The sequence below is a fragment of the Serinus canaria genome, chromosome 18 (assembly GCF_022539315.1).
Source record: "Serinus canaria isolate serCan28SL12 chromosome 18, serCan2020, whole genome shotgun sequence".
Classification (NCBI taxonomy): domain Eukaryota; kingdom Metazoa; phylum Chordata; class Aves; order Passeriformes; family Fringillidae; genus Serinus; species Serinus canaria.
In genome coordinates, this window is record NC_066331.1 from 6,977,515 (window position 1) to 7,004,077 (window position 26,563).

Consider the following 26,563-nt stretch of genomic DNA (forward strand, 5'->3'; position numbering starts at 1 on the left):
CACAGCCTGCAGAGACAACACAGCCACAGACATTCACTTGCTATATTTATTGCATGCAGAATGACCCAACTGGAAAACACTCTGGCTCTTCCCCCCTTTCTGGGCATAGCCACATTTAACCTACTGCCCATGAAGTTCTCACAACCAACCCCTCTCTGGGCTGATCAGGGAACAGCACCTGGAGACTCTGGGGACACCTCTGTGGCAGGCCCATGACCACATTTTCTTTCTCACATGACTGAGCTGTGTTGGGAGGCAGGTAGCTAAGAGAGAAGAGTAGGCAGCCCTAAATGCTAGATGCTCCATTGCTGTGAGCCTGCTGCCTCCATAAGGAGAGGTGTTCTGAAGGGATGAACTCCTGAAGGAACCAGCCCCAGTAAGTGCCTTGGTCCATTCAATGCCTGAACCGCGAGAGCCTGGGGGAACGGCTCGCCTGGTGGTACCGCGGATACCCCTCCGACGCGGCCGGGAGCAGCAGCAGGTGGCTCAGAGAATCCTTCTGGCAGAGGACCATGGCCTCCTTGTAATTTATCTTCTCTTTAGTGATAGGGTCAATGAGATCTTTTTCATAGTTGGACTCATCTTGGAGCCTATTGGCCAGGTTGCTTGTTATCATCCCCGTTTGGACAGCTTCCAGCACAGGGATGCGACCAGTTTTCTTGGGATCGATCAGCCCTCCAGTTAGATGCTGGACTTGCAGGTAGGGGAAGGCACTGTCCTTGGTCATCCAACCCTTCTGAACTGCTTCCCCCACAGACAGCCTTCGCTTGGTCACTGGGTCTTCAATGCCTGTGAAAGCTTTCTGGGCATTGAGGAGTCTCTGCATGTAGGTCCTATCAATCAGCCCCCTTTCAATTGCCTTATGGACCGAGAACCGATCCCTGGAAATGAGGTCTATGATGCCCCCCGTGGCAGCCTGGGCTTCCAGGAGCTTCTGAGCTGTCATGGGATCGAGCAGCTTCTTCGCAACGGCAGTTTTGATGTTGTACTTGGTGCTGGTGGTGGTGTCGTACACCCCGGCGATGGGGGATGTGTCATCACACATGCCCTTCTGTGAGGCTGGGGGGAAGAAGGTTTGGGTTTGGTGGGTGGTGGGTGATGTGAGTGGGGATTTGGAGATGATGGAGCCAATTGAGAGGGATGAGGGAGGCTTGGTTTCCCCAGCCACCAGCAAGGCAAATTCAGAGATGGGAATCTTGCCATCCCGGTACAGCTGGTACTCCTCCTTTGTGATCCTCCTCAGCCTTAGTGCATCATCGATGGAATACTGCTTCCCACTTTTCTTGTCAAGGAGAAGTGAGATCTCCCCATTTGGGCCCAAGGTGGTGACTTCTTCCCAGTCACACTCCAGCTCTTGCAGCTGGATGTACTGGCCTCTGTCTATGATACCTCGCTTATAGGCTTCGTACGGGGACATGTCCTTCCCTGTGTCAGGGTCCAAAATAGAGATCTTGGTGGAGAGGTTTGTCTCTCTCATCTGGGTCTCATGATTGATTTCTTCACGGTTGACCTTTGACTGGAGATCCCGAATGAACCTCTCCTTGTTGTAGATCTGGTCCTTCTCCCTAAGGATGTCTGCCTCCAGCAGGGAAACCTCATGTTCCAGCTGCTTCTTCTTCTGCCTGTCATTCTCAGTCCGCTGGCTGAGCAGTTTGGATTCCTCCCGAAGGAAGAGAACTTTCTGCTGCTTCTGCCTCTCCAGCTCCCGCAGTTCACTCTCCAAGTTGGCTCTCTCCTGGATGGCCAGGTTCCTGGCTTTCTGCAGCTCCGTCTCTTCACGAGCCCATGTCCTCTTCATGCCTTCGGCTCTCTCAATCTTCTCCCGGAGCCGCCGAACCTCTTCTTCTACCTTTTGCTTGGCTCCCCTCTCCCTGCTTAGCAGCTCCCAGATGCGTGCACGTTCACTCTCCAGAGCTCTGTCCTTTTCCACTCGAATCACTTCCTTGTAGATAGTCTTCTCCTGGGATTTAGTTTTCTGTAGGACATCAACTTGCACCTGCAGGTTCTTGCATTCTCTCTGCAAGTTCAGCACCTCCATCTTCTCACGGTCCAGCTCCAAGCGCAGGTTGCTGGCAGACTGTTCCAGGACTGGATCCTTCTCCAGCTTGACCACTTCTTCCATAATGATCTTTTCTTGCACTGGGGCTGGGCTCTCCTCCAGCTCCTTTATTCTCAGTGTAATTTGTCTCATCTCCTTCTCCAGTGCAAGCCTCTTGCTTCGATCCTCTTGAAAGTTGAGCAACTTCTCTTGCTCTTCCACCAGCACACGAACCTGCTGCACGTCGCGTTCCAGGCGACGCCTGTTGCTCACCTCCTCATCCAGACTGCGTCTCAGCCTGCTGTGCTCATCTCGGAGCTTTGGATCCTTTTGGGTCAGTATCACCTCTTGAACAACCACCTTCTCCTCTGGCTTCCGTCTCTCCAGCAGCATGTATTTGTTCTGCAGGTCATAGATGGCATCCTCTGCAGCTCTCCTCTTTTGGGACATGTTACGCACCTCCTGACGCAGGCGATCGGCTTCTTTTTCCAAGAGTGGATCATTCTCATATCGGATGACTTCCTTGTTGACCAGCTTGGTTTCCACCTTGGATCTCTCCCTCCTCCATTCGTCCCTTTCCCCCTGAAGCCTAATGAGCTGCTCCTGGGTCCTGCCATTGGTGTTCACAAGTTCATTGAGCTGTTCTTTCAGCCTGTCAATTTCTCTAAGAATCTCTGGACTCTTTTCATGTTTCACTACCTCCTCTATGACCTCCTTGAACTCCACCTCTGGTTTTTGTGACCTGAGGACTTTGAGCTCTGCTAAGGCCTCTTCCACTTCACTGTCAATCTTTGTCCTTTTCAGAGTGACCTCCTGCAGCTCCCTTTTCAGGTGTGCAATCTGCCTCTCTGTTTCAGGGTCCACCAGGAAGATCTCGTTGACTCTTTCTTTTACCTCTATCCTGGGCTTTTGCTTCTCTGCGATGCTGTACTGGGTCTGCAGCTCTCCTAGCTCACCTGTCAGCATCAAGTTTTTGCTCCTCTCTTCTTCAATCAGAGTTTTCAGCTTGGAAGTCTCTTTCAATAACTCTGGGTCCTGCTCTACCTGTTTCACCTCCTTAACAATAATTTTGGGTTCTGCTGTTTCAATCAGTCTTTCCACCTCCTCAATCTTGTTCTTCACTTTCACTATCGCTTCTTCTGCAGACTTCCTTTTAAAGGATTCCTCATCAATTTGTAACTGCAGGGTCCTAACAGATTTCAGCATTTCTGGGTTTTTCTCCAGTTTGATGAGCTCCTTCACCACCACTTTCTCTCGGATGTTGGGCTGCTTTCGCTCCAGCATGTGCAGCTCCCTCTTAAGCTGCTCAAGTCCCGAAGCAGCAGCCAAGCTTTCCTCCTGGAGATGCTTGATCTCCTGACGAAGACTGGCTGCTTGGCCATCCAGGCTTGGATCCTTCTCAATTTTTGTGATCTCTTTGGTGAGGAGCTGGGCAGGAGTGACCTTCTTCTCGCTCTCCATGTGGGCCAGCTTACGGCTCATCACATCGATGTCTTCTTGCAGGCTCTGCCTCTTTCTGCCTTCCTCTTCAATCTGCTGTACCATCCTAGACAGGTTGCTCTCCACCTGTGGGTCTCTGTAGTATTCAATCACCTCTTTTTCTTCCACTCTTTCAATGGGCTTCTGAGTTTTCAACATCAGCAGCTTGTTTCTATGTTCCTCTAGGTCCTCTTCAATCCTGGCCACTTTCCTCCTTTCCTCCTCCAGCTGTGATTTCAACCCTTCAGATTCCCTGCTTGTTGTGGCTTTGTTTTCAGCTTTCTGGGTTTGCTTATGTACAGCTTCAATGTCCTCATGCACTTCCTTCTGCAAAGTAAAAAAGAAAAAAAAAAAAGAATTTAAAAAAAGGCAGGCAAACCAAGTCACTCTTTTAAGGTGACGCAGAGATCTTATAAATGACATGGCATGGTGGGAGACAAAACTGGCACAGAATCCTCAGGCAGTCTTCAAATAAGGCTGTTTGTAAATGGTAAGTGAGGACACAATCCCATCATCTCAAGCAACTGACTTGTTTGGTTCTTCCCCTTCAGATGGAGGTGCTGCAGCAGCACACAGAGGTGCTTTGTGCTGCCTTCCTGTATCTGCAGCTGAGGGAGAGCATCACAGCCAGCCCTAAGCTTAATCTCTTGTGCTTGCTGAACCCACTAAAAGTCACCCAGTTCTAAGACCTTTCCCACAGAAGGTTCAAACCTTAGAAAGGTATAAAAATCCTATTGCTTTGAAGTGTTTCCACAAGGTTGTGAGCACTAAATTCTAGCCACACCCACAAACAAATCTGAAATACTCAGTCTGTGATGGTTGATTAGCTATGGCTAAGAGAACTGGACTTAAAAGCCCTACTATTTTTTTTTCCAAGCTTAAACTACAACTTCAGTAATGAGGTGAGGGCCACCAGATGTGATGGGAGTCACAACCCAAGATCATTGTCAGTGAAACTGTGGTTTCTTGCGGTCTTTTCCTCAGAAGGGCTTCCTTTCCTGTCCTTCCTTACACCTGGATGTGGAAACTCAGGGGTGGGGGAGCCCCAGGCTGAGCAGATTTGAACCCCAGTCTAGAGCACCCCAATCTTGTAGTGAGCTGTAAGCTGGTACCTTCTCCACGATCTTCTTGGCAAACTCCAGCCGGATGAGCTGCTGTTTATTTTCTGCTGCCAGCTCCATGTAGAGCTTGGTGACATCATTTTCCTGCAAAAGAAAGAGTGGTGAGAGCCTTGTGCCCTCACCCAGACACAGCTCTGCTGCATGGCAGACTCTGCCACACCTCCTTTCACCTGCACCACTTCTATATATGTCATAGTTCTAGAGATTAGTGTCTTCCCATCTTACTCTTTGGAGAGACACAGAGTCTAAGGATTCCTGCAGGAGATCCTGTTCCTGTTATTTGAATGCCTGTTAGATGCCTGGAGGCCTACACAGGGCCCAGTCTTCCAAATCCACAGATGGAGAGCAGCTGGCAAAAGCCTCAAGATGATGCAGGAGAACTGAAGTGTAACTGGGAAGAGCACAGAGGAGCTCTGGCTTCTTCCTCTCCCCACATATTTATACTGTAAGTTTTATCTTCATACACAATGTGGTGAGGAGGCAACATCAGCAATCTCAACCAAAGGTGCCAGGCACAGCCCTAATTCAGGATCTCACATGCTGCTTTGCCCCAGGGACAAAGGGATCCCTGAGGACTCTGACTCTGGGATTAGGACCATAATCAGTGGTGGCTGTAAGAGTGGATTAAGGCCTTGCAGAGGACATTGGGGCATGGGTAATGAGCTGGACAATAGTTTCTGTGTCTTCATCTTAACATTTTACCTGGGCCTGGATGCTTTCCTGCAGGGGGGTCACGCGCAGCCTCTTTGTAGCAGAGTCAGTCAGGGAAGGATCCAGAGAAGAGCTGTATTTGCCTGCTTCTAGCTCATAGTCCTGTTCAGAGCAGACACACGAGAATCAGGTGAGATCTCTTGGGTGAAATGCTAAGGGAGTGACAAATGGGAGAACCCATCCTTACATTGAGTGTGGACTGCACGTTCTGGGACAGCCTGATCAGGGCGTTCTTCTCAGGCTCCTTGCTCTGGATCTCCTCCACCAGCCTCTGCAGGAGACACATGGGGTGTTAAGGACACTCTGAAACCCAGCTGCCCAGTAATACTCTTGCAGCCTAGAGAATCAGCTCAGCTGAGGGAATGGTGGCAACAGGAAGACATTTAGGAAGAGTCTCCAGGGTTTTAGGGTATTTCAGCTGTATTATAACTTGCCCAGGACTTCCCACACTGATTTATCCCAAATAAGATAAATAACAGCCAACATAGAGACCTCCACAACTCCTTGTCTGAGCTAGTGAGCTTAGAGTCTGCTCAAGGAGAGAAAAATTAAGAACTTGGATACAACATCTCAGCCTGAGGTGCAATATTTAAGGATCTGAAAGTGTCCTCTCCATGGAGAAGACTTCAACCTGGCGGTGACTGGCACAGATGAGGACACCAGCACTGTAGATAAACCCAGCAAGGTGAGATACACCAGGTAACATCATCTGTGGGCTGCAATCCTTCTCTAGTTCATTCCATGTGGTGGGGGAGCACACAGCTAGGAGCTGGCTGGTACTATTTTGCATGTGCTTTTCACAAGCAAACTGCCCCATCCCTGTAAAGTTACGGGCTGTCCTTGCCCTGGAACACACCTTCTGTGCCTGCAGCTTGTAATTGATCTGGCTTGGCCCATCAGTGGTCTTCACTCGGTGCCTGGGTAGGTTGTTTATCCAGAACATCAGGTTCTCATTAGAGTTTTGGAACTGCTGGTAGGTGAGGCTGATGTTCCTGAGGGTCTTCTCTCTGCAGAGCACAAAAGTGGACAGGAATGTTAAGGAAAGGAGCAAAGAGTCGTGTGCAAGTTCCTAGGAAGGAAGGTGTAAGGTGAAAATGTTACACCAAGATAACAAAAACAAGAAGGTGACAGCTGATGCCTGAGTGGGGAGTACAACTCTGGAAGCTCAAAGCCTGTGCTGTGAATAGGAAGGTGGCAACTACACAGAAGGACACACCTGGTCCTCAGTATTACAGGACTGGGGTCAGGATCAGGGTCCTGCAATGAAGAACATACCCAGGCTCTGACCCTGCCCCAATCCACCTTAGCTACAGGAGCAGAGATACCCCACGGGTGCTCACCGCTGATCCAGCTGGTCAGCCACGGCATGGTAGCGATCATTGAGGACCTGCACCTCCCGCTTCTGCCGGGGGAGGTCGGGGCAGTACTCCTGGAAGTTGTTCTGCACAGCACTGCAGCTGTGCTCAGCATCCTTGAGCCCCCGGTTCAGCCTCAGCACACAGTCCTCCTGGGCCACCAGGTCCCGTCTCATCTTCTGCAGGGTAGAAAAAAAGACACATTGTGTTTGCATCAGTCAGAGCAGCACCCAAACACTCTCCTTGATGTGTCACTGACTGGGCAGCACTGGGGCTGGCCAGGCTCTCCAAGTGTCCCCCAGTGTGGAAGAGGTGGAGCAGTGAGGTTTGTTCACCAGGGAAGCTGGGGAGCAAAGTGGCTTGGACAATGCATTGAGAAGTTTTGGGGAAGGCAAAACATCAGGTCACTGTGGGTGCCAAGGATGGGGCAAGGAAATTGGGAGCAGGAAAGATTAGGGAGAGGTGTGAGGCAGAGCAACAGAGACTGGATGCTAAGGGGGTCTTGATGTATTTTAGGGACCACAAAGGGAGGGATGGAGGGACAGAGTGTTTTGCTGTCCAGTGTGAGCAGGTCAACACCAACATTAAACCTTCAAGGAAAAAGTCCTCAAAAAGGCTTCATCACTGGTGCTTCAAGGTGCACTATTAAATCCAGCTCCTCCACACTGGTCCCTGAGCTCAGGGATCCCCCCCACAATGAGAAGCCTGATGTTCCCCTACCTGCAGGTCATTGGCCCGATCCTGCAGGGCATTGGGGGATGCAGGAATGATGCTGTCCTGAGCCAGCTTGGCCTCAAACGTGCTGACAATCTTGTCTGTGTTCTCAATCTGAGTCTCCAGGTTCAGGGCAGCCTTAGCCCTGGGAAAAGGGAAAATGAAGGACAAGGTTAGCTACAAAAACCCCACTCTTCTTTTCTCCCTTTGATGTTTAACCTTACCTAAAATTAGAGCTTCTGCAATATGTCAGAGAACAAGCAATGTGCACTCACAGCCCTGTCATGCTGCTCACAAGTCAGATATGTTGCAGTTCACCACACAGCAGAGCTGGGACACACACCCATTGTGGTGGATTTTCCACGGTGAGGGGATCTCCTCACAATTACACACAGGAACTCCTTCAGAGGAGTCCTTTGATGATGGATGGGAGGTTTCCAACCTATGCTGGATCTCAACCAACATCATATAGATCAAAAGCATTTTCTGTCATGCTTCTGTGTTGGCACACCTGTGCAAGGACACTTCCTTCCCTCAGCCCCATCACTCACTTCTCGTTGTACAGGCTGGAGAGCATTTTGACATCGCTGTATTTGCTCCTGAGGGCGTTCAGAGTGACAGGGAGCTGGGAAGCTGAGGTGCTGCTGGGTTTCTTGGAAAGGTAGGTCTCACACTCCTTCTGCAAGGCATCCTTGGCAGCCCCCAGGTTCTCAAGTTTCTTTGTTGTTTCCTGGCACACGAGATGGAAGCACAGTCACCCAACGCAGCCAGAAGAGTGCTGCTGTGGAAATGTGTTTCCCTCAGGGGCAGATTTGGCTGTGGGGCTCAGGGTGTGGTGCCCCTCCAGTAAGGAGCTGCCCTTTGGGGCACAGCCCCATCCAGACTGTGGCTGTCTGGCAGTGGCAGGGTGTGGGAAAGAGATCCACATAGACAGATGGAAAAAAACTACCTGCCTGAGCCCATCCTGCTGCCAGAGCCAGGTAAATACCCACAGATGAAGATGTAACAAGCTGAAATACTGCAAACCCAGACCTTGACCCAGAGGAAAGGAGTGGGGCTCCAGAGCACTGCCTCTTTTCCTGTCTCACTGACATTTACAGGTCTGTACTTCCCATCAGGTGAGACAAAGCTGGCCCTTGGATTCATTCCCTTCATCCTTTAGTCTCTTTGTTACAGACTTGAGAGTGTAGGGTGACAGCCTTCCCAAGACTGGCACCTGGACCACAGCTCTGAAATGAATGGACCCTCTTGCTCCAGAGACAAGGAAAGAACATGCATTTCCTGAGGATTTCACTTGGTCCCATTTCAAGGGTTCAAGTCAGCCTGAAACCCTTAAACCTGCAGTGTGGTTTTCTCCTTTGGTGCACCAGCTGTCCTCTCCAGTGTTACTTCCATGTTGTCCTGCTTTGGGCCAAGGACACAGAGGTACCAAACTGCTGCTCCAACTCACCTGCTGCTGCTTGATCCTCCTGCCAAGGTCATCTGTAGGGTCACTGTAGTTCACAGGAGACCTCACTCGGTTCAAGACCTCCTTCTCTACCTGGACCAGGTCCTTGCCCACACGATCCAGGCTGCTGAGGAGCTGGTCAGCTTGGGGATCATCCTGGACTGCTGGAGGGCTCCTGGACAGAGCTGCAGTGAGACATAGCTTAGGTTAATCCCCAGGTTTTAGCTGTGCCACAGTGAGCCACAGCTCCAAAGGAAGGACAAAGCCAAGTGCTGCCATGCAGACCATCCCTTCTCAGCTTTGCCTTTGAACTACAGCTGTGGGAATAGCACAGATAACCCAGGGTTGGGATTTACCCATGGCTGCCTGCTCATCCTACAGCCCCCAGCTAGGGAAGAGAACTGCAAGGAACCCAGATTACAAAGCAGGTTTAATTACAGTTTCTGGATAGGCACATCCCCCTGAAATCCTAAATACCCTCAAGCTGCTGATGGAGTTCAGAGGCTTGAGAAGAGCAGCAGACTTTAAGTGAATTGCTGAGACAGGAGTCAGGTTATCTTTGCCATGGCAGAGAAGGCATCCTCCCACAGGGACCTCTGCAAGTGTCTGTGGGTGCTCTGCCCACCCTGGGTGGGTGCTGTGCTTCCAGAGCTGCCTCTGGAGAGGGCTGGACTATCCAGGTGACAAACCTTGCTGGCTGGGCTGCACCTGCTCCTTGTGGCTGCGTCTCAGGGTGCTCTGAACCGCTGCTCGCTTCTGCTTCACTGTGTTCAGTTCTCCTTCCAGCCTGTGAGCAGAGAAAGGCATCATCAGCCAGGAGGGGACACAGCACTGACAGAGCCCTGCACAGCAGGGCTCCATGGCTGTGCTGGGGAGGTGTCCCCAAAGGCAAGGCAAGGTGACCTCAAAGGCTGGGAGCCTGCAGCCTGTTCTAACTCAGAGATGTCCCTTAGGAAAGGGAACAGCAGCAAGAGCACCTGGTTGGTTTCAGCAGCTGAGCTCTCTCAAGGAAGACAGTGTTTCCAACTCTCAGCAGAAGCTATCAAAGCTGGAAATGTGTTTCATATGGTTGCAGCCCTTTGCAGCCTTGCAGGAAACAAGTACAAGTGGCTGCTGCACTAGAAATGCCACATCTCACTTGTAAGGATGGTTCCTGCCTAATGAAACTGGGGCTGGAATCTGCCAGAGCTGGAAGCACCAAAAAATATTTCTGGGTGAGAAAGGACTCCTGGAAGCAGGAGGATGGGAAACAGGAAGGACCAGCCTGGTTCTCATCCCTGCTGCGGACTGTTTCAGCTAAACACTGTGTGCTTAAACCAGCAATTCCCAGCTTGCCTGGCTGCTGTCAGATGAGGGCTATCCCTTTGTGCAGAGGAACTGAATTTCTGTTTTACAACACTCATGAAACCCATAAATCCAAAGGATTCAATAGCCTGGGATGTGTGAAGAGGGGTGCACACTGAGGAACACAATGAAGCAATCACACCCATGGCACTGGGGACCCAAGCCCCCACTTTGGGCATGCCTGCATAGCTCTGAGTCTGGGCTGTGGCCTTTCCTCAGCACTTGAGCAGCCCTGATTTGCCCAAACACCCGGGGCCATGATTAAAGAGGCAGTGCCAAGCTCCCTGCACCCCGCCCCGTCCTGTGGGAAGGGCAGGAGCTGACAGAGCAGGCAGCAAACCCACACAGAGGCTCAGGGAGCACTGCTCAGTCTCAGCTGGGGCTGGCTGAGAGCAGATTCCACAGATAACTCTGTCCTGTTTGGCAAGTCCCAAGCTCCAGACTGATTCTGCAATGAATTTAGTCAAACCTATGCAAGTCACATGTTTGGGTGAAGAAATCAAGCCTGCCTGCCAGAAAACTCGTTGACAGTGAGGTCTGTGCAGTGTGCAGGGATGCTGAGGATTGGTAGACACCTGGATAAGACAACTGGGTACAGGGAAAAATCCCCCTCCAGGAGGAATTTAGTACTAGATAGTTAAGAGGCCTGTCCCCAGCTGCTGTTTCTCTGCAGTCAGGCTGGTTATGACCCAAGAGAGTCCAAATGTCTCTCTGGGTCAGGGTCTCTGCTGCAGACTCACCTATTGATCTTTTCTATGGACTCAGGGTCAGGAGGAGGGATGGAGAAACAAGCAGAAGGTGCCTCCTGGACCACACCAGTGCTGTTCTGGATGACCCACATCTCTGGGTTGCTGTTGTCCTTCAGAGTATACTTGTCCCCTCTAGTCAGCTGCACCTGGGAGAGGACACAAAACCCGGTGAAAGGGTTGGCTTTCTGACCCTAAGACAGCTCCTCACACCACAGAGCCAAGATCTGGAGCAACCAGAGAAGAATCCAGTTATTTGTCCCTTCTGAGGGTGCTGCTAGTCCAGCCCTCACCTCCCCAGCATCCCAGTCACAGAGGGTGTCCAGGGTGAGGGGCTGAGAGGGACGTGTCCTGCGCAGTTTCAGGGGGCTGATCTCTTTGCTCCTTCTCTTCAGGTCAGTGATGCTCTTCTCTGCCTGCTTCAACACCTTCTCCTCGTTCTAGACAAAACAGGGGAGACAGAGGTTGTGGCCAGGTTTGGGTAGGAAGGAAGGGGATGGTCACACTACAGCAGGTATGCTGGGACCAATTATTTGGGACCCCTTGTGGGGTGGAGTTGGGAGTTTCTCCATTCTCAATCCCTCCATGTCCCTCCTTCCCCTTCCCACTGCCAACAACTCTCCTCAGTTTCCTTTGCTCACAGATCTGCCATTGATGACACAGTCTGGGTTAACCTTAGGTGAACCCACACTTCCATATCAAACATCCTGAAGGAGTTTTCCTTTTTAGAAATGGAACACCTGCCAAGAGGTGGCTGCATTCCAGTGTCAGAAAGTACCAAGATTCCAGCATCTCATGAGAGCCAAATGTGTTGCATACTTGGGAAGATACCATGGTGAACGTGTCCCCTCCCTCTCTCCGGGGCAAATCTTCCTTTCCTATCTGCATCTCATCCCTGAGGTCAGATTTCTTTATTCCCTCCCTTGCCCTTGGCTGATGAGAGGGCTGAGGAGATGGGAGGATCTTTCCCTGCTTGGATGCCAGGCCCTCTAATCCAAGTGTCTTATGTTAGGGACAGCACATGGCTTCTCCCTGCACTTCTCCTTTACTCTGATGGTGACCTGGGGCCTGGCTGTATGTCTCTGATGGGGACAGTGCCATCTCAGGGTAGTGTGAGCAGCAGGGATCTCCTCCCTAGCACAGAGCTGGGGTGAGCTATCTCTGTAGGATTATTCCCCCACCTCTTCCCCTTCCCCTTTTTCATTTATTGGGGAGTTCTAAACTTTGGATTTAACTGAGGTCTGGCTGGTGTCACCAGCCCCGAAGGCCCCACCTCCAGCTGAAGCAGCAGATCTGACACCACCCCAGGGCTGTCTTTGTTGAACTTGCTGTATTTGGTGTCCAGGTCAGAGCTCATCTTCTTCAGGGAGCGGCTCACAGCCTCAGCATCATCCTGGAACTGGAGGTGGGTAGGGAAACAATCAAGCATGAGGGGACATTACTGTCCCCAAGTCCAGTGGGGTCTCTCAGTTCCCAGCACCTCTAAAAGATTCTATTTTGAGGGGCATTTCCCCAAAATACCTTTACTAGGTGCAAGCAAAGAGTCTCCCTTCCTCACCCCTTTGCTGTCTCTCCTCCCAGCCCGCCCACTCTGGCCTGACCTGCAGAGCCATGGCCCATGGATTTGCTTTTTACCTTCTTATAGCTCTCCACACTTTTCAGTTGGCTCTCCTGGCAAATGCAGAGATTCAGGAAATTCTGCCACTCATTCTTCAAGGCTTCCTGGTGAGCCTGTGGTGGGACAGAGCACATCTCAGTGGGTTCCAGCTGGTCCTACCTCCCCCATCACAGGCCTCCTTTCCTATCCCAGAGACCAGAGGAAGAGCAGAGACAAAGCTGTGCCCAGGCACTGCCTGATGCTGAGCCTGAGCGAGGACAGCCCTTAAGAAGCACCTGGCTCACACAGAGCAGTCTCAGCTCCACTGCTGTTGGGGACTGAGAGCCCACCACAGCCTGGCACTGCATCTGCAGGCTTGGAAATCCAGCCTTGGGGGATGGGAGCTGCTTTCACATGGGAGAAGACACACCATGTCAAAGCTGGAACCTCCCAACAGCGTGAGGGTGGCTGCACTGATGTGTGTGAGCACCTGAGCGAGGGCTGGTCCCAGCACACAGATGTTTGCCACTGTCTCCTGGAAATTTTGGAAAGGGTGAAGACCCTGCACTTCCCTCAGCTTCCCTGAAGAGCTGGAGCAGGAAGAAGGATTGAAGCAGCCAGTTCAGTGTGGAAGGAAGGAGTGACATAGTTGCAGGGAGAGGTGAAGGGGTCTCCTCTGACCCACCACCTGAGGCACAGAAACACTCTCATTGTCTCACAGGGCTGGGGAAGGGACACCCTCTCCCCACCTGGATAGGTTTGATGGCTGGGTGCTTCAGCTCAATCATCCTGTCCCCATCATCCTGGAGGTGATTCACAAACTCCTCCTGGTTGAGCAGCTCATTGGACTTGAAATCCTGGAAGGGAAAAGTAACTTCTGGACCTTGGAGCATGCAGGGAGCACAGAGGGGTCCCCTGGGGCACCAAACATAACAGAGGTGAGGCTCCCAAAGCACAGACATCCTTGCTTGCTTGCTTGTTTTTTTTCAACAGAAGGGGCTAGGCAGAGCTAAAACAAATTAGACACATTTGGGCCTCAGAAAGCATCAGGGCATTTGTTCAAAGAGCCTCTTGCTAAGCAATTATCCCTCTCATTTTCTGTGTCCCAGCACATGGCAGCCACTGGGTGTTGTACTGTGGCCACTGAGGCTGATGTGGCACTGAGCCCTTCCCTTCTGTCTGACCATGGAAAGCCTCCCTGGCAGCTCTCTGCTGTATGATCCCACGTGCCACCTCAGGGGACTGCTGGGGTCACACAGAGCAGCTCGTTCCTAATTCCAGCATAGACCCAGGGGGGCTCTTCCCCCTCTGTTTTGGAAAGGCTCACACTCAGGGCGGGTGGTGGCTGTGCAGGAGGCTGGGATGCACCCTGCAGGTCCCCTGTGCCAGGCTGGGTCAGCCTTTCATGGGCAGGACATGCTGGCAGCCCCGAGGGCTCACCTCGTACTCGCGCCGCACGCTCTGGACATCCATCATTTGGTCACTCCAGTCCTGCTTCAGGATCTTGGTCTGCTGCTCTGTCAGGTAGCCCAGCTCCTTGGTGCAGCCCTGCAGGTGGTGGTAGAGGCTGCCAAGGCTCTGCCCTCGCCAGATGGAAGCTTTCTGCCCACACACAGGACAGAGAGAGTGTCAGTGCTCAGCCTGGGGAGTCCCTTTCCCCTCCTCCTCTTCCTCCCCAGGACCATGCTCCTGTTGCACATCCAGCAGGAGATTCCCAGAAACCTTGGTGAGAAATCTGCCACCACTGACTCTTATCTGATGGGGCTGCTGCTCCCTTTCCCTCCTCACAGACAAGATGTGTTCATCTAACCAGAATCCCAGGTGTGGGCTGGTGCCTGGGGCAGTCTCAGAGCTGCCCCAGCCCTGGTGTATTTCTCACAAATCCCATTTTCAGCATCAGCTTCATGGGCCCAGCTGGGTAAACCCTGGACTTTCTTCCCGGCTACCTCTTTGCCCTGGCTGCTCATTTCCTCTCTGGAACCCTTGTTAGGGATCAGGACAAGCCTCCACATTTGCAATCCTGATTTGTTGCAGTGTGTGGGCTGGGCCATGGACACAGAGGAAACTGCAGGTCCATGACCCACGAAGAGGAGAGACATGGATCTCCCCCTCTGCACTGCCCTAAGGACAGAGAGTTCTTTCATTTACACCCATCCCAAGGAGGGAAGGAAATGGGGAGATGATATGAGGGACACAACTTTAATGTGCAAGCCCAGGGGTTCTGAACTAGGTGTTCCCTGCCCATCAGGGATGGTGTTACTCTGCTGTAATACCCCATCTGTTCAGAAAACCACCCAGAACCTTACCAGCAAGTCCTTGTACTGGCTTTTTAAATCTGCCACATCCTGGGTTACAACCACAGCCAAGACCAAGGAGGTGAACAAAAAAAAAAACAAACAAAAAAAACCAAACAAACAAACAAACAAAAAAAGCTGTTAGCAAAACATCTGGTGAATGCTGACGAACTGATATGGGGAATGTGCCTTAGAAACTATCCAGGAGCCACCTCCCGGGCCTTCTGCAGGACAAGGGTGGACATTCCCTGTGTGCAGGAGCAGATGGGACACAAGGCCAGCAGTGACACAGCCAGCAGGTCCCCAGAGCAGTGACAGGACAAGGAGGGGACAGAGGGGCCTTACCCCGGAGCGCAGGTTCTTGATCTGGAGCCCATAGGCCTCGATCTCCTTCTGCAGGATGTTGTGCTCAGCTATTTGCTTCTCCAGCTCCGACATGCCGGGGCCATACTGCCCTGCATTGACTTGTTTCTGTGCAAAGGAGGTAGGGAGACACTAAAGCCAAGGCTGCATTTCAGGGAGAAACCCCAGGCAGTGCAGGCAGGGCATGGAAAGATCTGGTGTCTGATAGGGGCCCAGCAGGAAGGGAGGGGATTTTTTGGTTGTTGCTGTTGGTTGTAATTTCCCCAGCCATACATGGGTAAAAATAACCAGACCACACAGCCCTGGGCTACAGACCTGAGCTGAGCCAGCCCCCTGCCCATGGTGACAGGCATGGGATGCACTTAAATACCATCCAGCTTTCAGGGGAATCCAAACTGCCTCCAATCTGGGAACTCCACATACCCAAACATACCCACATACCCATGCAGTGTGAAACCCTGAAAGGTAGGGCTGTAAAATCCTAGGAGACATCACCTTCTCCATCCCTTCATCCCTCAGCAGGACTCTCTCCCTGATCCTCCTCTGGTAACTCTTAACCTGAAGAGGTTAATTCAGAGGGTGCTCCAGAGGGTTTTAAGAGGTAGAAGGAGAGTCTGTCTTCCACTCAGAATTATTATTATTATTTTATATTATTATTTTATTTATATTTATTTAAATTACTATATATCATTATTGTTATTATTAATAATAATTTTGTATTATTATATTATTTTTATATTATTACTGAATTATTCCCACCACCTCCAACATCCCTGCATTATGCTTAGCATGCATTTATTAGTTATGTTTATTTATATTATTTTTATGTATTATATCATTATATTATTTTTTCTATTATTACAGAATTATTCCCACCACCTTCAACATCCCTGCATTATGCTGAGCATGCACATATTTTTATTTATATTATTTTTATTTATTATTTTTATATTATTATATTAATTTTTTATTATTACTGAATGATTCCCACCACCTCCAACATTTCAGCATTATGCTGAGCATGCATGAGTGGCTGGCACAGCCCTAGAGACAACAGCAAACATTTTCTGGCCTGGCAGGAGATGGAGAGAACCCCCAGCCCCAGGTGCTGTTACCATCTTCTGGTCCAGGATCCTGGCCCAGTCCAGCCTGGGCCCCAGCTCAGGAAGGTTCAGCTGCTCGTAGAGGGCCCGGTACTCGGCACAGAGCTGTGTCACACGCTCGTGCAGCTGCTGGATGCTGCAGGGGAGAGGCACAGGTGTCACTTGGCATGCAGGAGCAAGGTGGGCCCTGTGGAGCCCAAATTTTACCCCCAAAGCCCAGGTGCTCTGCTGTCCCTCTGTGGCATTGGCCTCCTTCAGCATGTCCAGCCTTGTCCTGCTGTTCTCCATCTCCAGGGATGTCCCAGGAATTGCTGCCTGCAGGATGCTGCAGGGAGGTCTGGGTTGCCCTTCCCAACTGGGAAACTTCCCTCCTGATTTCTACATAAAGGGCTGGAAGTGAGGGGAACAAAGCACCAGAAGCCAACTGAAGCTCTTCTCCCACTCTAACAACACTTCTGGCTCTGTGCTAGCCCCAAATTAAAGGCATTTATTTTAGGGAAGGCAGAGGAAAAGGGGATGTGCCCTGATATTGGGGCCATATTTTAGCTCTGCATTTTTCTAGTACCTTTTGTAAGGGCTCCCAAAAGACTGGGGCCTCTTGGGCAATCACTGGCATCCACCCTGTATATCAATATCTTTATAATAAATTGGCAGAAAAAATTAAGACTAAACTCTGTGGGAAGAAGAGTGAAACTACCACTCATGGCAAGGAGTGGAGCTCATTCCATGTCCTGAGGAGGTTCCCAATTGCTCAGTGCCCTCACCACACCTGTCCCTCCACTGTACTCACTCTTTCTCTATCTCAGGAGCCTGTGGGTGTTTCAGCCTCTTGGCACGGTCCACATCCAGGAAGAGATCCTTCAGCAGGGTCTCAGCTTCCTTCAAGTTCCTGGCATTCTCTGTCTGGAACTCAAAAGCCTTGTTCTTCTGGTGATTGCTGGAGTCCTGGAGGCCAGGGAGACAGAGGAGAAGGCCTGGTTGGACCACAGGGACCTCCCCACACTTTCCCTGACCAGCACAGAGGCTCTGCATCCTCCACACAGCAGCCACAGAGGAGCCCTGGTGCCCAGGCTCCTGCCCCAGCTCCCTCCCTGCCAGGGGCTTGGTGGGTCAGGCTGGCAGCCCCTGGGGCTGCCGGAGGCACGGGGCTGTGCTGCCACAGCTGAGACAGCCCTGGCTGTGCAAAGCCTCAGGCATTGAGCAGAAAGAATCTGGGAGCCCCCAGGATGCTGCCCCAGGGGTTGGGAGGCTCTGTGGGGTGTCTGCTCCTCCCCAGCCTCGAGCCAGCCCCCAAACCTGCAGCAGCACACACAGAGCAGACACCTGACCTGCTGGAGTCCTGGATGCTGAGAGTTTGGGACTCTCTGTGCTGACAGACTCTGACCCCCAGGAGAGCACTGCATTTGACCTGAGGCCTTGGAGAAGGCTTCCAAAATTGATTGACAGAACTGGGCTTGTGGGTGTGGAGTTTGATTAGAAGTGTGTAATATCACAGGGTGGAAAATTTAGAGTTTAAGGTCTTAGAGTATAGTAATAGATATAAAGCAAGATGGTGGGTTTAGGGTGGAGGCTGGTCCTTCTTCTTCACCTTCTTCTCCATGGGTTTGGGTGGTGTCCTGGACACTGCATTTCTAGGCAAATCCTTTCACCTCCCTCCACCCCCTGCCACGAATGACCTGCTTGAGTCTGGACTGAGTCTCCAGGATGTCCTTCTCCACCTGGTCAGCATTTGTCTGCATGCGGGAGATGAGCACAGCCAGCTCGTTTGTGGAGGACCTAGAGAGGGAACAGCAAAGCAGATGGGTGGGTAAAGGTTCACCCCCTCCATCCCTGCCCAGGACCTGCCCCAGGCCTGGGCAGGGATGGAGGGTACTTCAACCCTTTCCCCCATGTCCCCTGGGTCTCTCAGGAAAGAGCCTGAGCTGTGGCCAAGGGCACAGGCACACACAGGTGGTCAGTGCCTGCTGCTGCCCTCAGAGCTGCAGTGCTCAGTCTGGGGGTGGGATTTTGCTACCACCCAGCTCCTCTGCACAACTCCTTGCTGCAGATGCTCAAAACTTGGTGTGGATTCAAAAAAAAACATCAGAGGGGGGAAAACAATGTGGGGGGGGAAGAAACAAAAGCTGCCGTAGGGTTCCCAAAAGCACCAGTCTGGGGATGGAAGACCCAAAGCCACAGAGAGCTGGAGGCCAGGGGAGCACCCTGCAGAGGCAGCACAACATGCTCACCCTGTTTGGAGCTCCCCTGGGTGCCTGCCCTGGGTGCTGCTGGCACAGGTGGCCCTCCAGCCCGACCCAGAGCTGCCATCCTGTTCCTGCCCGTTCCTGCCCTCCAGCCCAACCCAGAGCTGCCATCCTGGTCCATGTGGAGCTCCCCACAGCTGGGCTCAGTGAGACATTGGAGAGCCCAGTGCTACCCCAAGACTGGGCTCCAGGGGACAAGGACTTGCTGTGCAGACCACAAGCCCCTCCGGGTGCTGTAGGCTGTTGTGGTGTTTTCAGAGCTTGGGGAACAGCAGGAAGCTGAGTCAGGGCAGGTTTAGGTTGGGTATGAGGAAAAGGTTTTGTACCCAGAGGGTGCTCAGGCACTGAACAGGCTCCCAGGGAAGTGGTCACAGCACTGAGGCTGTCTGAGCTCAAGGAGTGTTTGGACAATGATCTCAGCACATGGTGGGATTCTTGGGGTGTGCTGCACAGGGCCAGGAGTTGGACTCGATGATCCTGGTGGGTCCCTTCCAGCTCAGGATAGCCTGTGATTCCCAAGACTCCAATTTCCCAAGGCCATGGCACACCCTCCTCACCCCAGTGGGACTCCACTGAAGGTTCCCAACAACCATTCCCTACTGCTGTCACCTCACTGCCACCACACATCCCATCACCGTGCCATTGTCCCACCCTTGGGAGTGAGCAGCCCTGCTGGAAGAGCTGGATCCAAAGCCTCAGCCAGGCACAGGATGGTGCCCAAGGCTCCCTGCGGACAAGGAAACACAAATCTCGGTGTCACCTCTGTCCCCATGTCCTGTTTGTCCCTTGGGGACAGCACTGGCCCTGCCCTGCAGGCAGGGAGAGCGCAGCCCTGCCAGGATGTGGGCAGGGGCAGGAGGAGGGTGGGCAGGGACAGCATCACCAGGGATGGAGCCTCGGAATGCTGCTGAGGGGACAAAGTTCAGCAGAGCTGAGTGCATTGTGTGCTGGTGCTGGCAGCTGAGAGCAGGAAAGAGTCTGAGCAGCAACAATGGGACATCACCAGGGGTCAGCTGGAGTGGGGGACTTTAGGGCAGGTTGGTGCCTCTTTGGTAGAAGAAGAAGGTAGGAGAAAGGTGATGTCCTGCAGCAGAGCCACCACATCTGCCCTTTAGCCGTGTGCTCCCCTTCCAAGCCCCTGAATCCACAAAGGATGGGGGAAATTATTGCCTTAACGGCTCTGTCATTGCTTCAGCTGTATTTCCAGCTGTCCCACAGTTCATTCCAAAGGCTGGAACTGGTGCTGGGATGTTCATTTAATACAGCCCCAAGTGACTGTAACGTGCCAGGGAGTGCTATGGTCACCCCAAGCCAAGCACTCGGGTGCCACAGCTCCCGTTGGAAGTGAGCTCAGCCCCCAGTGGGCACGGCACACTGAGTGTGGCTCCAGAGCGGGCACAGCCCCAGCGCCCCTACTCACAGCATCCTCCTGTCCCCTTTCCCCAGCCCCTCCCTTGTTTTTAATTTCCCAAGCAGGTTTGGGGCTGGCAGCACCTCCCGGCCGTGCCCGCAGTGCTCATCCGAAGGTGAAAGGGAACTGCTGAGCTGGGCAGCGCCGCTCTCCGGGTCTAATTCCAGGGACTGTGGAGCCCAAGCAGTGCATCCATCACCACCAAAGCATCATTCCCTGCTAGAGCCCGTGTTTAATCCCGTTAATCATCCCTCCTACTCCATCCGTGCCCCTTCCCAGTGTAACCTGCAGTGCCCAGGGAGATGCACAGGAGGTGGAGCAGTGCAGGGCTCGGTCCCTGCGAGCCTGAGCGTGCAGCAGGCTGGAGCTCTCGCAGGTCCCCCCTCCCCAGGAGGTTACACAACCTCCCACTCATCCCTGACACGCCTGGAATGAGGTGGTGTCCCATGAGCAAATACTTGAGCACCACCCAAATTTCCTGCCTGGGCTCCCTGTGCTGGGAGGAGATGTGAGTCACGGGCTGGGCTGGGCCCGGGGCGGGAGCCTCTCCCAGAGCCCGGGAACAGCATCGTCCACCCAGAACTCTGCCTGAATCCAGCTCCTGCCTAAAGACGTTAATGGGGTGTCCTGTTTGAGCCCATCCCAGTCCCTCATGTGGCTGTGGATAACTCCGTGCTGCTCCAAGAGGGGAGAAGTGAGGATCCATCCTCCCCAGGATAGTAGATTACAAAGAAAATCCTGTTTATTCCTGCTGGCACTCCCCTTCTGGCATAAGGAAACACTGGGGCACTCCATCCTTTAGTTCCTAAGGCTGGGCACAGGAACCTGCTTTATTTAGGCTGAGCCACAACAAATCTATGGCCAGAAAAGATGTCAGCAACCTCGTGGTCACAGGGACTCAGCCCATCCCAGCCTGTGCTACACAGAGCACCTGAGGCTGGAGACCAGGATGCTGCTGCCAACAGCCTGGTTTTCAGGAAGGGGAAATGATTCCTGGAGAACATCAGCTCAGGAGGAGCAGGGGTGTGCTGAAGGGAGTCTGTGCAAACACCCACCCACACAGCCCATGGATACATCCCTGTCCCTCTTTGGGGTGTCCCCCTGTCCCTCCCTGGTGCCCCTGGGCAGGAGCTCTCACTCAGCCAGAGCTGGGCCCTGCATTTCAGGGTGAACATGCTGATACCTGGGCTGCAGAGAGGCAGCCTGGCATCTGGTGGGGTACAGGCAGCCACGAGCTCACGTTGGACATCCCCCAGCCCCCCGAAATTTGGGTCCAGCCCCACACACAGAGCATGGTACAGCCACAGTCCCGGGGTGGCTGAGGGCAAGCTGGACAAAGCTCCTCCTCCTCAGCAGCCAGGGCAGCCTCCTCCCTAGGGCCATCTCATGCCTAGGAGAGGCACAGCACTATTATTAGCATTATTAATTGGTTCATTTCTCCTACCACTTTCTGCCTCCTGGACAGTCCAGCTGCACAGAAGGGATGGTGTCTCCCAGCAGCAGCAGGACCGTCCCCCACTCCTGGTCACCCCTGCCAGGGCACTTGGGGCAGCACCACAGCTCCACCCACAGCAGTCCCTGACCCCTCTGTCCCTTCCTCATGGGGTGAAGAGGGCCCAAGGCTGGGTTTGTTCTCCCCAACACATGCAGAAGTCCTGGCACTTTTGATCACAAATTTTGATTTGCCAGCAGATCTCAGCAGAGCATCCCTGAGCCCTGCCAGTTCTGGGCTAGTACCTGACCCCCTGCCAGTTCTGGGTTAGTACCTGACCCCCTGCCAGTTCTGGGTTAGTACCTGACCCCCTGCCAGTTCTGGGCTAGTACCTGACCCCCTGCCAGTTCTGGGCTAGTACCTGATCCCCTGCCTGTCCCCACACTGCTCCAGACTGATGGGAGCAGCAGAGGGAGATGGTGGGAAAAGCAGTAATCCCAGGAGACACTTAAATCCCAGGAGATGACTTGCCATCCACCTCCTTTGTCAGAATCACACCCAGGCACAGCCAGTCCAGCCAGATCCAATCCAATTCCACCCTGCCAAGAGTTTCCCTTTCAGCCCTGCAGTGCCTCCACCTGGAGCAGGGCACATCCAGGAAGCTCCTCGGGCACAAGCCTGTGCTGTTGATGCCTCCCTGGGGTGCATCCACCAAGGTGAGACAGCAAAGGGCCCCGACAGGAGGCTCAACACCACAGTCCCAGGGACCAAGAGCCCTCTGTGGGGGTCCAGCTGCACATTATGAACCCCAGAGACAGGGAAACTCAGCTGCTGCTGAGTCTCTGGCCCTGGGGCCAGCAAGAGAAGCTGTGGGCCACCAACATTTTCTTGGAGCCATCTGCAGAGAATGTGCTGGTGGCTGCTCCCAAGACAACTCATCCACCTTCATTTTCTCAGCTACTTTGGGCACTGACCCAGCCCCAGGCCATGGCCAAGCGAATGAGGCTGTGTCTGATGGTTGGTGCCTCCTGAAACAAGCACAGCTCAGGAATTGCTGTGCTCCTGGATCCAGCCTACATCCTGCAGGGGAAGAACTGTGAGGTATTGGTGGGATGCAGCTCCAGTTATTCTGAGAGGTTCATGCTGGGGCAGAGCCTGCCCAAACCCTCTGCAGGCTTCTGAGAAATCCCCAGCCTGCTCTGGAAGCTGGCTGGGGAGGTGTAGAGATTGCATTAGTGAGGCTGAATAAAGCAGAGTCTGACACAGCTCCGGGGCTGCTGGGGAGGTGCCTCACTGCAGCCAGGCCCCAGACAAAGCTGGGTGTTCAGAGAGCCCCCAGAGCTGGCTTTGAGATGAGTTTGTGCATGCTCAGCTCCACTGAAGCTTCCCATGGCAGGGGTCCAGCTCCTGACATCCCCTCAGGCAGCCCCAGCCTTTAGGGGGTCACCTTGTCCCCAGGCCCTGCTGCCCTGCCCAGCTCCCCCTCCTCAGTGGCTGCTGGCTGACCTGGGGTTTGGCCCCAAAACAGCACATTTGGGGGCCAGCACCGTGTTGTGACCCCCCAGGTGTCCCCACACACACACTGTCCTGGAGTGCTGCTGGTGGCCCCAGCAGATGTGGCCAGCACCCCCTTCACCCTGCATGTCCCCTTTCCTCAGCAAACCTCCCTTGCTGCTTCCTCAACTTCCAACCATGGCAGGGCAGAGAATTCCCATGGAATCAACCAACCCTACAACATGGAAAATTGCTGAGGAAGGTGAAAAATAATCCAGATTTAACAAGAGCAGCTGGAGGGAGGGCTGAGATCTCCCTGCAGGAGTTCTCCCTCCCAGAGATCAGGGAATCCTTGGGAAGCATCACACATCTCATTCTCTCAGCACTAAGGGAACTCTTCATTAAATCACAGAATGGTTTGGGTGGAAGAAACCTTAAAGACATGGCCAGGGACACCCTCCACCACAGCAGGGTGCCCCAAGCAGGTCTGAAAGAGGCAAACTTAGCCACGAGACCTGGCCTGTCCCAGGACAGAGCAGCCACCAGCAAACCCATCCCCTCATGTCCTCCCCCTGAGCAGCAGCAGGCTCAGCATCCTTCTCCAGGGATCCAGGGCAGCATCCCAGAGCCTCACACAGCCAGCGAATCCCACCATCTCAGACCCAGCTTGGGATCTGCATCAGCACCAAGCACACCCCACTCCACCCAAGCACAGAGGCTGCTTTTATCCTGCTCCTGCCTGCCCAAAAAGGGCTTTTTTGCACCTCCCTGCTCAATGTCCACAGCTCTGAGCACATCCCAGGGGCTGCAGATACTGCTGGGAAGGAACACGAAGCCCACCAGAGACCAGGAACAGCAGCCAGGCAGCACATTCCGGTGTCAGCTCCCAGCAAACCCCAACCTTCTGCTGATCCACAGGGGGATGGCACTTAGGGTGGCTTAAAAGCCACGGATCACCCATCCCTTGTGATCCCCCAGGGTCACACAGTACAGACACAGAGAGGGGTCACACAGCCACACAGAAGGGTCACACAGCACTGACACAGAGGGGTCACACAGACACACACAGGGGTCACACAGCACTGACACAGAGGGGTCACACTTACTTGCTCGGTTTGACAGGGGAACCTCTGCTGGGGGAACTTCTGCTCGGGGAGCTTTTGCCCACCCCTTTGAACATGTTGGCCAGGTCCCAGCTGCTGTCCCGGGCTCTGCACGGCTCTGGTGGCTCCCTGCTCCCTGCTCCGCTGTGTCAGATGGAAGGACAGCACTCGGCGGCGCATAAAGAGCAGCTCTGGGAGGCTCCTCCCCGAACGCAGGTGAGCAGCAGCAGCGGAGATGGAAGCACCTCTGAAAAAATGACTCGAAAAACCAGTTTAGGGTGGAAAGAGCAGAGCCCCAGAGGGAGAACGGGACCTCGCCCTGGCTCGGAGAGTGCTCGGGCTCACACAGCCCCAGCCGAGCAGCAGCTTCCCAGCAGAGGGACAGAGAGCACTTTGCAGGCAGGAAAAGCCTGGGAATGCCACTTGCAGGGAGTGCACTGCAACCACCGAAGCACATTTAAAAGCATCTCCTGGCAGCATCCGTTTAAAATGCTACAGAACTGCAGAATCCCCACAGACAAAGCCAACCAAGCGTTTTCCGAGGTGGCAGCAGCAGTTTGGGAATTAGCAACTCTCAGAACATTTTCAGTCCAGCATTTTCAGTCCAGCATTTCATTCAGGCCAACATTTTCTCAGAACAATTCTCAGTTCAGCAAACTTTTGGCCCAGGCTCAGCACAAGGTGGCCCTGGCTCCCAGGAACACACTGAGGGCTCAGGGCAGGGGGGAGGTTGGCAGCTCCACACAGCCCCCCAGGAGCCCCAGCCACTGGGATTCACCTGGGACAAACCCAGCCCCAAAGATCTGGGTCTGAGGCTCTGCCCAGCCACCCTGGCTACACCACACCAAGCAATGCCTCTGGGCAGCTCTTTCCCCTCTTTTTCAGAGTCCCAAGCGGTTCCCACTGAGCCCAGCAGCACCTCTGGGATCTCTGTGGCTCCTGGGGGTGCCCGTCCAGGCTGAGCTGCCCAGAGGGGCTGTCCAGCCTCACGGCTCTCCCTAGCCACAGCCAGGGGTGGCTGCCTGCTGCTTTCAGACAAAGCCAAGTTCAAAGGTCCCCACAAACCAGGAGCCCTGTGGTTCAGGCTGATCCGGCACAGATCCCACAGCAACACAGGATCTTACCCAGTGCAGGACCAGGGAGGGAGGGCAGGGGATGGAGGGGACAGGAGAAGATGGGGAGTCATAGCCCCCACATAAACACCAGTGAGACACCAGTGATGCCAAGAAACCCCACAGATTCGTGGCTGTTCTTCACCTGTATTGTGAGGTCCAAGGACAACCCAGGAGCAGAGGAAAAGGCCCAGTATCCACTGCCCCTTCCTGGGTGACCTCTTTGTCCTCTTTAAATTTAAATCACACTTGTCTGAAGAGAGAGGAGAAGACACAGACTGGATGGAAAGTGGTTGCTGAGAGATCACCCCTTTGCCATTGACATCCCACTGATGCCAGCAGTGATGCTCTGTGACCAGAGCTGCTGGAGGCCCCAGGAGGGCCCCCAGACCAGAGCCAGTCACTGTCACTGACATTCAAAAGCTTTGAGTGACCTAAAGCCTTGCCAGAGATGAGAGTTGAAAGCATTTGATTCCACACAGACCTGATTTTGTGTCCACACAAAACAGGAGCATGGGCAAGCTCTTCTGTGGGGGGCTGCTGTTTGCATGGACCACGAGGGAATTCATTCCCTGTCACAGGAAACTAAATTGGACAAGATCAACTGCCTGTAATCCCTGGAAAATAGCCCCTGGCACGTGGGGGAAGTTCTAAGGATTAGCACCAAGAGTAAACCCAGTACATACCAACACAGCCCTCTGGACAGCCTCTTCCCCAGCCATCCATCACCTGGAGCAGCCTGGAGCCCTGGCTGGGCTCCTCCCCTGCTCAGCTCCAGCCCAGCACCTTCCTCTGCTCTGTGCAACCAGACACTGCTGGGATCCTTCCCCTGTGTCCCTGCCTGTGAGGATCCCTCGGCAAGACAGAGCATTCCAGAGGCAATGGTCCCTGCTGTCAGCCTGTGCACACAGAGACACATGCCCTGGCAGGCAGCAGCAGCCACACAGACAGGACAGACAAACAGAGGATAACCTCTGGCAGGAGAGCAGCCTCCTTGGCAGGGCACCTGGCTGCTCACAGACCGTGTGAGGCACCAGCTGGGAAGGCAGGCCAGGTCCTGAGCCCCAGCCAGGAGTGATGCTGAGCTCCCAGCCTGCCTCCAGCTGCCTCTCCCTCCCTCACTCAGCCAGGGAAGGAGGACAGAGTCCATGCCAGGGGCAGCTCCTGGCTGCCTGCTCATCCCAGGAGAAGCAGGGCTTGCCCAGCCCTCAGCAAAGTCCCATCCCAGCCTCAGGAGAAAAGGCTGGCAGGACAAGTCAGAGGATGGCTCTGGGGTGTGGGTCTTGCCAGCACAGCAGCCCTGGCACAGCACCAGCCCAGAAGTTTCTACTGCTGCCCAGCACCTGTGGCACACAAGGAATGTTCTGCTGCTGCCAGCTCGGCCTCCCCTGCTCTGTGATGGACACCAGGATCTGCTCAGGGGAAGGGGAAGTCGCTGCAGGAATCCTCAGGGGAT

The 26,563-nt window shown here is 53.6% G+C and overlaps 1 protein-coding gene across 1 annotated transcript; it reads right to left on the bottom strand.

Moving 5' to 3' along the window:
* Positions 1–32: 32 nt before the first annotated feature.
* EVPL (envoplakin) lies at positions 33–24,207 on the bottom strand. The gene is made up of 22 exons (XM_009094454.4): positions 23,999–24,207; positions 17,989–18,088; positions 17,103–17,257; positions 16,325–16,448; positions 15,192–15,317; positions 14,859–14,897; positions 13,993–14,154; positions 13,302–13,409; positions 12,591–12,686; positions 12,229–12,354; positions 11,249–11,395; positions 10,950–11,104; positions 9,555–9,652; positions 8,869–9,050; positions 7,970–8,148; positions 7,425–7,563; positions 6,690–6,883; positions 6,206–6,356; positions 5,537–5,620; positions 5,341–5,451; positions 4,630–4,722; positions 33–3,844 (listed from the first exon to the last, which is right to left on the bottom strand). The coding sequence occupies exons 1-22, from the start codon at positions 24,070–24,072 to the stop codon at positions 395–397; spliced, it is 6,093 nt and encodes a 2,030-aa protein (XP_009092702.2). The 5' UTR covers positions 24,073–24,207; the 3' UTR covers positions 33–394.
* Between the last annotated feature and the right edge of the window lie 2,356 nt (positions 24,208–26,563).

Bases quoted from the DNA above. Each gene is read 5' to 3' on its own strand.
- EVPL (XM_009094454.4), bottom strand. From the start codon at position 24,072: ATGTTCAAAGGGGTGGGCAAAAGCTCCCCGAGCAGAAGTTCCCCCAGC. The intron at 9,653-10,949 runs GTGAGTCTGCAG...CTCTGCTCACAG, and splicing joins TCCATAGAAAAGATCAATAG to GCTGGAAGGAGAACTGAACA. The intron at 7,564-7,969 runs GTGAGTGATGGG...CCCTTTTCCCAG, and splicing joins TCCAGCCTGTACAACGAGAA to GGCTAAGGCTGCCCTGAACC.